An 11,604-nucleotide genomic window follows, 5' to 3' on the forward strand; every position below is an offset into this window, starting at 1 on the left:
GTGTGAGCCAGTCAGCACCTCTGTGATTGACATATTTAAGAGGGGAAAACACAGAAACAGCAGCAGAAGCAGAGTGATTGGTGAGATGTGAGACACAACCAGGCAGACACCCCGGCCAGTGTGGAAAGGCGGGAGGAGGTGGCTGGAGCAGAGGTTCCCCATCAGCCCCTGGTGAGAGGGCAGGCTGTGCCCTGCTGCCATGGAGGGTCATGGGGGAGCAGAGACCCCCCTGCAGCCCGGGGAGGGCCCCACGCCGGAGCAGGGGGATGTGCCCAAAGGAAGCTGTGACCCAATGGAGAGCTTGTGCTGGAGCAGGCTGCTCCTGGAGGATGGTATCCCACGGGAGGGACCCACGCTGGAGCAGTTTGTGAAGAACTGCAGCCCATGGGAAGGACTCAGGTTGGAGAAGTTCATGGAGGACTGTCTCCCGTGGGAAGGACCCCACGTTGGAGCAGGGGCAGAGTGTGAGGATCCTCCCCCGAGGAGTAAGAAGCAGCAGAGACAGCCTGTCTAATGGACTGACCAGCACACATTCCCCACATGGACTGACTACTGGGAAGCCCCGTTCTCCATCCCCTGTGTTGCTGGGAGGGGAGGAGGTAGCCTGGGAAGAAAGGGGGTAGGGGGAAAGTTTTTAAGATCTGTTTTGTTTTGTCTCTTGTTGTCTTACTCTAATTTGATTAGTAATTTATTAAATTGATCTTTCTTCCCAACTCGAGTCTGTGTTGCCCATGACCATAACTGGTGAGTGATCCCTCCCTGTCCTTGTCTTGACCCACGAGCCCTTCATTATATTTTTTTCTTCCCCATCCCACTGGGGAAAGTAGTGAGTGAGTGACTGGTAGTCTTTTGTTGCTGGCTGGGCCTAAAATACAACAATAAGATTAAATACTTTGACATCTGATATTGTGCAGGATTTCTAGTCATGGACTTAGCACCAAACATCAAGAAGCTACATCATAAATTAAAACCAAGACAACATATAAAAATGTTCATTGCCATACAGTTAAAAAAATAAAACTAGGGATGTTGGTTTCTCTTTTTTTCCTATAAACAGCAACATTAACTTTTTAAGAGCCATTTCCCTGCAGAATAGAAGTGGCTACTAAAAGTTACATTGTTACTATCAGTCTTCTTTGGCATAACCTCAGTAATTTCCCTCTCATCGTATAATAAACATAAAAGCTTCAACTGTGTATACTGTCTTTTATGTTATTTTAAAGACTTCTTTATAATTGGTATTATAATCTTCATGTATTTCAGCAATATTTTGTATTGTAGGCTACATCAGGAGTTCACTTTCAGAGAAACTGCCCAAAGAGTTACACTCCATGAAATTGTCATAAGAAAGAACTTAAACAATCTTGTAGAATCACAATGTTTCAAAAGCACCTGTTTCAAGTGTAGGAGGAGGAAGCTTAGACAGTAATTTCCTGTGCTGGCCCATCACCAGGTACCAACAAAAGTTTCTCTTCAAGTACAAACTATTTACGAGAAGTGGAAATAACACACTTGTATTCCCAAGTTATCTTGCTCTCTCTCTGCTCTTAATTTTGTTCATGATCAAACTCAATGGCTTTGTGGTCACTAAAAAAAAGCGTGTGCTCTTAATTCCATGCAAAACTTTACCAATTTTGTAATTTTCACATAAGTAAGCACATCAAATTAATAAAAAAAGGAAAGTAAACATTTTACTTGACTTAATATTATTAAGACTACTGACTATGTATTTTCATTAAGAACATGTCACAAGTGGAGGTACTTTCCCCCGCCCACCCTTCATGTCCATTAAGTACCATCTTTTATGGTTAAATGTTTCCTGACAATTGGAAAGAGAAGATTAAATTCATCACATCATATGGCCCCAGGCAGACATTGGCACTATTTGTAGAAGGGAACTTGAACTTGGCCCAAATCCTTCACATAACAAGCCAATTTGTTCACTTCAGATACAAAGCAGAGCACAAACTAACATAGAAGCAGCAGGGACAACCAGGGAGTTTGGATTCAGCTGAGCTAACACCCAGGCTCACTTGACCTTCATTATAAAAAATTCTACCTGTTCAGTGGTAAGAATATATTTTGTACATTAAAGAATATTGAAAGAAAAGGAAAAAAAGTTCTTCAACATATTAGGTAAAATCTCAACCCCATACTTTTTGTTTTAGATATGCTCAGGAGGTCATACAAATCAAACCTTTTCAAAGAATATAACAGGAATGCAATATGCAGACCTGTATGGAAACTGCAAAAGGGCATCCGATTCTCAGCTGTGCTGCAGATGTAATTTAAAGTTTAAAGGAACATACATAATATACGTTCAGCATCTACAGAAAACTAAATAACTGTGAAAAGTAACATATGTACTCGTTTTACCTTGTAGAAGAGAAGCTATGAAGGCAGTTGCTACGCTGCTAGAACACAAAAGGATTGAATGATCAAAGCTGTATTTGCCCTCTGGAATCCAGCCCAATATAACTGCTGCCACTGCTGCCAGAAAACCAACTACTGTTGCTTGAACCTGGAAAAGAAAAAGATGGTGAACAATTCTTAAAGTAACTGATAGACTTAGGAGGACAACAGAATAATTTTCTGTTATTCTTTCCTCCCATCTGCATGTATATACAAGGTGCAAAGGGAGTGCGCTCATCCATTTTGTAGAGATGATGATCACCTTGGATGATCAAGAAGAAAAACCTTATGCCAGCAGAAAAGGCTTTACCAACATTTCAGAGACTCAAGAATAACAGAAGTAGAATCAGGGAAAAGAGATGAAGATTTACCAGGAGCCAAAGCTGAAATGCCTGAAGAGGCTCCTAAGGCCACTTAAAACAGTGAAGTCACAGTATAAAGATTTTGCTTATTTTTTCAGCATGTTGTATTATAACATAGGAACGTGAAATAATTCTTAATCTTAAGAAAGAGTTGCTTTGGAGAACAAACATTCCCCAAATGACCAAGCTATTTAAAATACTGTTTATTGTCCAAAAGCTCCACCACATACTTCCTTTAAACTTTGAAGCCAATGCAAATACAGTACTGAAAACAGTTGAGAGATCAAATTTAAATGGTTTTGCCAAAACTGAAATTTTTCTCTAATCGTCCTCAGATCCTCTCTCAGAAAAATTAAAAAGGAAATACCCTTGGTACAGTCAGAAAGAATACCTTACCTCTTTTTCGTATAAATATAAGCTTGTATCATTTTAGAGAAGAAGTACATTGTATGTTAAATATGAGCCAGGGCAGTTGAGCTACTGCCCATCTCCATACTTACCACTGTTTGTGACGGACCTTTTCAATAACCTTGCTCACTAACAAGAGTTAATCAGTAAGTCCATTATAGTTACCTGCTTTAAGGCCAAATTGCCAATTATTAGGTTCCACTTCTCAATGGGAGAATCCATTTTTCCAATATTTACCTGTCAAAATTACAGAAGAATTTCAGACATTTGGGTTTAAAATTGTATTACTTGAGAAAATGCACTGACAAGGCAGAAACCCACAAGTAATTCAGCTCATACAAAAAAAAAGAAAGCATTTTGAAAGCAACTTAAAACCAAGCTATACTTTTTTCCACGGCAAGCATCGCTGTTGATTTTAAATTGTACTTAGAGTATCTATCCAAAAGCAGCTAAACTTGATGCTGTTTTACATAGTAACTTGTTTAACATTAGCTTACTGTGCAAGGTGGCTTACTGGCCTCCTCACATTCCATTCCTGTCCAAGCACCACCAGCGATTAGATCAGTGGCTGGAAGGGAAACATCAGTGCTCAGTCACTTTAGGCTGAGCTTGTTTCTACGGCCCTTAAATTCTAGGAGCCAGTAGAAAAACATGTAGAAATGTGTGTGTGGACACACACACTCTCATGCAAGTGTGCTAATTGATGGCAGTGAAACTGCCTGCAGAGGCAACCTGCAAGTGCTTACAGAAGATCAGAAACCACATCTAATGCCGTGGTTTTTTAATTTTTCATTTATACAACGCAGCTAGAAACTTATGATGCTGTGAATGACACAAGTCCAGTCCTAAGGCTGTAGCTGGAAAGACAGCAAATAAATTATTCTATGAAACAAAGGATACATACATACTCTTTTACAATGTATTTCCTACTTTGACTTGGTTTTTTGAGCTGGAGGACAAGATCTGAAGAACAATACACACCACTGCATTATGACCATATTTAAAATAACTTCCTTTCTGAGATAGTTTTTTACATGTTGAGCATAAAATCTAGCGTTTTCTTCCCCACAGATAACTGATTTATAATACAACATACTTCTCAAGGCACAGAAAGTCTTAATGCATATTTTTTCCTCTTTTGATAATTTCTTTCCGGTTGGTTTTGCTTCCATTTCTTTTCCATTTTATTCCATTTTGCGATAGTCGTGACTTGTGAGGAACAAAGTATTATAAGAAATGCTAACTTATAAGACACTTTATCTCAGTCTAAGGAAGTGCAGATAAGAATCTCCGTTGCATCCTTCTTAAATACATATGTTAAGCAACAGAAATGGCAGGATATGGAGAGCTTCACTCTTTTTCTGCTTTGAAGAAGTTTTTCAAAGAAAGTTCCAAAAAATCCCTGTTAAAACAGTAACATTGCGAAATGCTTAATCCAGCCTACAAGTGAGATGCTCCTAAATGGCAAAGTTCTTCTCTACTATCAGCTACATGTTCATGTTTTCTTTCTTGAACCAGATCTATCATCTCCATGAATGAACTCATGGCAACATAAATTTGCTTGCTGGTTTGATGGAAACAGGTTATTTCAGGGAGCAAAAAGGGGTTCTCTTCTACAAAATGATGTGATCCACCACAGGCAACCATGTAACCACGCACAAATGCTCTTAAGTTTGGAAGGGAGAAAAAGAGCAGGGCGACTCCTTTCAGCTGCAGATTTCCTTAAAGTAAGATGAAGTTTATGGTGGTACTGTGGAATACATGGACCTAAACAAAAGGCTTGCAAAGTCACATTGCTAATGCCTAACTGATAACACACAGCCAAAACAAGAGTCTGCAGAAGTTTACAGGGATGACTGGATGAGTGGGATTTTGGTGTCAGGTTGGGTTTGGTTTGTTTACTTTCACTTAGAAAAAAAGAAAAAGGAATAGGGAGAAAAGCCAACAGTGTGAGCTGAGACAATGCGAGTGACTCAAGCTACAGAGAAAAGCTGAAGAACACAAACCACACAATATAAATATTGTGCTGGAATGGGCAGTTGACCTGAGAACACCTCACACAGTTACAGGAGCACAGGAGCACAGGGAGAAAGAACAGTTGACATTAACACTAACAAAGAGGAGTACAAGCTATGCCCTGACTGAAAAGAGTGTCTTGGGACAGATTTCATGAAATGACCGATTCTCAAGGGGATGTGAAATTGTGAATGACCAGTAACAAGCTGCTTAGGTAGGAATTTGGGCAACAAGATGAATTAAGGTGATCAGGCAGAACTTGAAGCCAGATATATTACGGATAACAGAAACTTGCTAGTAAGCATTACTTTTTGGCTGACTACATAATTACAACAGAGTAAAGGTAACTAGTTTACAGCCCCAACAGCACAGACACGTCTACAAATTCAGATGCAATTATAAGCTAACAGAGCAAGAAAGGTATGTATTAGCTCCAATGTGGAACACGTGTTAGAAATTTCCCACTCAACAGTAAAGTTATTCACAGGGCACAGTCTGGCATTTACTGTAAGGACAGTATCTGGTGGGGAGCCAGCTGGTGCAAGTTTAGGTCAGAGAAAGGAAGATTAATCATACAGCTGCCTCCAAAAAACTGTTTAGATATGCCCTGAATTAATACACTGCAGTTTTCACCTAGGATGAGGGTTGACAGGACCAAACATTGGTTGGCTAAAGAGAGTAGGGGGTCAATGAAATCAATGTGAAGAGTACAAAGGTCAGAACAACCTCTTTCACAGAGATCTGAGAGAAATGGCATGTAAATTAAAGGTCCAGTAGGAAGCTTTTTGATTAAACTCTCCATTAAGGGATGATACAGCACCTTTTTTTAAAACCTGAGGGAAGCAGAGCTATCAAGGCATCAGTGCGGGAGTTTAAGTACGTATATGGCAACTAAACCCAAGTTGTCACCTGTAACAAATTACATGTAACATAGATTTCCATAGGGTTTTTGTTTTTGTTTTTAAACTAACTATTAGACACATTACTGAGTTCTTGTGTATTTGTTTGCTGCCACAGTAGCACTCTGGGGGATGTGGCTGGCTATTCGCCAGCTTGCAGAGCTGTGCCCATTGCAACTGATGTTGAGCATAAAAAAATACACATAAGAGAAAGTTGGAAGGTTCTCTGCAAGATAAAAGCTATATTTTTTCTGGTTTTTTCACATATAAAAACTAACTATAGTCTTGTTAGCATTTCCTGATAGTGAATGATCCATACTGTTCTTATTTTGTACAGTATTGTTCCCTTAAGCCTCCACTGTGTTGTGCAGTTGTGCATACACAGACCCTACAACACTGAGCTCTTCACCAGCTAGAACAAATTAGAGTCACCACTGGCAAAAGAGAGAACGTTCACCAAACCATGTCACGCCTCTACCTGCTGCCCGTGAAGGGTGTTCAGTGAGCTTGCAATATGACTAAGGAAGTGGCAGAAAGTATTTCAATCACCTGTGTGACTTAGTCCGGTCTGTCATGATTCCTGAGGAAAACCGGTCACACAAGGAAATAGGAGCCATCAGAAAACAAACAAATAACAAAAAATCCCACATCTCTTAATGCAAAGCTGGGAAATAGCTCGATGCCAGTGGTGCTGTGACTGTGACATCAGGTAAGGCCACAGAGCACTGCCTAGAGAAATGTATACTTCACTGACTACTTCTTGGCTAGTTAATTATCCTTCATGGTGGAAGGACGTGACCAGAGCTGGCTAACCTGATTTGGCCAAGACAGACATATGACAATTTCTGGGGTGAGAGGAAGCCTTCATGGCATGCGTGAATAAAAATCTCTAAAGGATCAGGTGATTTCTGTCTTGGTGAGACTTAATGATAGCGGTAAAGTGGCACTGGCAACACTACTCAAGCTAAGCCCTCTCAGAGCGGGCTGTTAACAGAAGTAATACACAGAAAAGTAGAGCAATAAAATCAACCAGAAAACAAGACTGAATAGCTAAGGCTGCAGTTCAGAAAGAAGGAACGAAACATGCCAATTCTTATTTATTAAAGAATGGACATAGGGCAAAAGTAACCAATTTCTATAATGGGTATGACACAAACCTTCATAGCCTTAGCAGTCCTATGTCCATCACTGTGTGCATTTGGGCAAAAACTCAATATAATCTGGCAATGAAATTTATTAATGACAAAAAACTGGAAGCCCTTGTTAATATAAAGCATTGTAATATTATACAAAAACTGGTGACCTTGAGGATTCCAGCAATGAAAACAGATTAAATTCAAGAGTAGAAATGCAAGGTCATGCACTTACGGACTAACCACATTGCTGCCAGAAGATGGGAGTGGCAGCTGGAAGTAACACAAAAGGAGGAATACTAGGACAGTCATTGATCACAAATTGGCTAAGGTCTAAATCTGACACTGCTAGGAAAATCAGCACATAGGAACTTAGAAAGTTCAAGAGCAATTTCTGAGAGAAGAAGGAAGTGCTGCTCTACAAAACCATAGTGAGGCCTCACCTTTGACCAAACAGTTTTTAGAAAGATTCATTCAAGCAGGAACAGGCAGAGAGAGTGGGCCTTGCTGGAAAACAGACAGATTGTCTTACAAAGGAGAAGTGCCGCATAAGGCAGTGTCGTACAGATACACCCAGCTCAGGTACCAGAAACTGCCCACTTTATTAGAACATTCTGTTCACAATAGTTATCCACACACAGGGAAAAGATACATGGCAAAGTAATATGGCTTGCTGAGGCTAAAAAAACAAAGGATGGAATATCTCCTGAGATACAAAAAAGAACTATGACAAATACTTAAGAAAGAAGACATAAATAAAACCTAGTCATACTATGTTAGTGTTCACACACACACACACACAAAGCATACCCAAAAAAACCACCACCACGACCACCACAACAAAAGGAATAGAATTATTTAGCCAGAAAGCTACAAAAGAGTTTCTTAGTTTGTTCAACAAAGGTCTGGAGTAGCAATGGGAGCAATGCTTCATTTCTGGTGCCACACAAATGTACTTTAGCAAAATGTGTTCACAATGTTCAAACTTCACCAAGGCCAGATAGATCTATCAGCCCTACAGAATATACATGTAAATCTCAAAAATCGATATTATCTGTCGTGAATGATGACACAGAAGAGACCAAAGAAGTAAAATTTTGATGTGTGGAGATTAGAAGAGGGTCACCTTTTTAACTTTGCCAATTTAATAACAGATCTAAAGAGCCCCCGTAACAGCCAGATGAAGCCACAAACGTAAACCACTTGTGTTCCAAAGATTTGTTTTCTTTTTGAAATATTTACAATATGTATCTGAAGAGAGAAGGGGAAGACAAAGTTACTCACAGCAGTTGACAGCCGGGATGCCAAAGTCATTTCCAAATTTCCTTTGAGACCAAGAAGTGCAGGAACCAAGATAAAAACTTCAGTAACATTCTTGAACACATCCCAGTGCTATTTAAAGATATAGTGGGAAAGAAAAAAATCAATTGAAAAATTCTCTAGCCCATCTGAAAAGCATTCAAAAAATTCTGTAACTCGTAACTTAAACCTCTAAAAATCAGTATTCCTATATTAGACCTAAAAGTCTAAGGCCAGAACTGTTATCTATCTAGATAAAATAGATTTATGACTGCATATTACTACTTCAAAAATTAGAATATTAAAAGTAAGAGAGACAAAACTTAGCCCTAAAAGAAACCTAGTTAAAAAAAAGTTGTCATTAATTTGAAGGGGGTTTTTCAATGACTTTAAAATAGTACCAGGCGCTATGACTGCTCTTGAATTCTGCTCTTAATTTGCAATAATATTTTCATCTTTTCCCTTTCAGCTGTGTTGGCTTGGAAGCCCATAGTGGCAGTAGGCACAACTGCCTCTTTTGGCTGATCATTATGCTGCAACATGAAGTAAATTATATATTAACAGAACACAAACGAAGAATCTGTACAAAGAATAAATTGGTAAGATGTAAATGAGCAAAGCACAAGATTGACGTAAAACCATGCAAGGAAGCAGTAACGTTTGCATGCCAATTTTTATTTTTCTTGATGTATAGAAGAGTCTTTTCATTGCAACTAATGAAAGTCCAAGCTTCCTTTACTCCCTCAAAATTTTGAGTGACAAAGATGGTCCCCCCTCTCTTACTCCTCTTTAAATTAACTGTATAATCTCTTTAAGTGTATCTAAGGAAAACCTTAAAGCTAAATGAAATAAAGCAGAACAAGAACCAGATTCTCTACTGTCTTTCAGTGTGAATACTGTGGTTATTTAGTATTTTTCATGAATCTACACATACAGGAAGAGAGATTCCATGAGGTTTTTATTTATAAGAAATTTCATTCTTTTAAAAAACATAGATTAGGTAGGAAATAAAAGTAAATATAGCCTTCAAAATACAAAAAGGCAAGAAAACACGCTAGTCCAATAAACCTTTACTAACCAATACTTTCTACTGATTTTTCTTTAAATATCACTGCACAAAGAATAATTTCATAGGCAACTGTTACTTTTAACTCCATTGAAATGCCACTGACATCTACAACCGTGTTAAGATAGAAACCAGTCCTAAAAATGCTCCGTATCAGTAGCATCTCAGTGATATAATACTCCAGAAGCAGGTTTTAGAAATATTATTAAACTTAAATCTTAAAATATAGAGAAAGCTCTATTTTACCTTAACCCTGAATAAATATTACCAGTTAAATCTGCAACCACAAACCAAGATAATCTGGCTTCTCTGGACCTACTACAATTATATTTCAAGGTGGGCATGACTTTGCAGCCCTATACACCATTCACGTCTGTAATTCTGAGTGTTCAGTATACCTAATGTCATATTAAAAAAGTCACTTACTGACTGAATATTCACCTAAATATTCAAAAAAGCTCTCAATCGTATGAATTTTGTAGAACATACTAACATAATACACATTTTCATATACCACATGCATTATCATGGACCAAGTCTACACAGTATTTCAGAAATTGCATAGACTTGAAGCACACAAGGAGATGAAATAATGCAATAAATTCTTCTAATCTTTTTTAACTCCTATGTATTGTGGCATCACAGTTAATTACAACTTCCACCTGACCACGTATACATTTACTAGTGTCAATATTCTTAGTTAAAGCAGAAGGTAACAGTTTTACTCACTAGCTCACTGTGGCTAAGAGGCAACACTTACCAAGACTCAAATGACTCCAAATTAAACATTGGAACTGTTTCACATGAGGTTTTGGGAAAAGGAGTTTACAGTAGCAGAACCATACACAGACCTAATTACTTCTCAATATTGTAAACACCTACAAAATCCCATAATAGAATTATAAACCCCACAGACTACCTGTTAAAAACACACACCTTCCAAAGCAAATACCGACCTGTACAATATCCAAAACCATGCCAGCAGAAACTGTTCCAAATCCTGCTAGCAAAAATGGTACGAGTATCTGTAATGCCATAATACTACTAGATTCTTTGGGTTGTTTTCTACTCCCTTCCACAATGATATCTTCATTACTGTCACTGGATAGGTTGTCTTCCTGCAACATGGCATCTGTTTCTGAAGCGTCCATTCCATCACAGTAATTGTAACTGGTGAAATCATCATATTTAGGGCTACAGCTAGAGGGGCTGTGTCCATTACTACCATGAAAACCTGGTTCCAAGAAGTGATGGTACTCTGTGTGTTGTTCAGACCTAACATTAAAATTGTGTCCTGCCTGTTGTAATCCATCTTGCCAGACACCATTCGCTTTTTTGTGTCTTTCATCCTGGTTTATTTGGTAAACAACAGGAACCATACTCAAAAGCAGTCTCAAAAATTTATCGGACTGAATGGTATTAAGATTTATGGTCCAGTTTACAAAACCTTCCCTGTCACGAACTCTGCTGTTTGTTTTGGAGACGGTAGATCTGCCTTTACAGTTAGTCATAGTGCTACAGAAGGACAGGTTGAAAAGCACTTTGTTCTTCAGACGTCAGTGAAGAAATCTTGTAGATGAGTCATCAAGTGCCACACTTGATGATTTTAAAACAGATAAACCAAAATGATCTTTTCTTGCATGCAAAAATGTTTTCTCATTGATCTCAGATCTTCAACAATTCCATAAGCAAGACTGGATCTGCAAAAAAGTAAAAAGTACATATTCAAGCTTTAAAATATTTTAACTCTACAGAAGACACAAGACACTGGTTTTAATTTTTCAGATCACCCAGTATCTTTCCAAAGCAAGTATTTGTAGCAATGTCAATCTCCTCCAACATTCAACAGCCTAAGTTGAAAGAAATTAGAAGGTAAAAAAGGGAAGGTTGGTGGGTGAGGAAGTTTCACAAACTGGTGTACTCTCCAGCGAAAGAAAGAGATGGCAGCGTGGGCTGTAAGCGAATTGGTGAGGGCCTACCCTCTGCCTTTTTAGAGCCCTGAAAGTAAA

The 11,604-nt window shown here is 38.6% G+C and overlaps 1 protein-coding gene across 1 annotated transcript in view; it reads right to left on the reverse strand.

Moving 5' to 3' along the window:
- The window catches only part of SLC41A2 (solute carrier family 41 (magnesium transporter), member 2), a gene marked incomplete at its 3' end in the record, with an annotated part of 11,908 nt that extends 659 nt beyond the window's left edge, over positions 1-11,249 (reverse strand). The window contains exons 1-4 of the mRNA XM_010147510.1: positions 10,552-11,249; positions 8,515-8,622; positions 3,348-3,419; positions 2,377-2,521 (exon numbers count right to left, since the gene is read on the reverse strand). Of these exons, the coding sequence (XP_010145812.1) occupies positions 2,377-2,521; positions 3,348-3,419; positions 8,515-8,622; positions 10,552-11,106 (880 nt within the window). The remainder of the gene's footprint in view (positions 1-2,376; positions 2,522-3,347; positions 3,420-8,514; positions 8,623-10,551) is intronic.
- Between the last annotated feature and the right edge of the window lie 355 nt (positions 11,250-11,604).

This window comes from Eurypyga helias, unplaced genomic scaffold (assembly GCF_000690775.1).
Source record: "Eurypyga helias isolate BGI_N326 unplaced genomic scaffold, ASM69077v1 scaffold2752, whole genome shotgun sequence".
NCBI lineage: Eukaryota > Metazoa > Chordata > Aves > Eurypygiformes > Eurypygidae > Eurypyga > Eurypyga helias.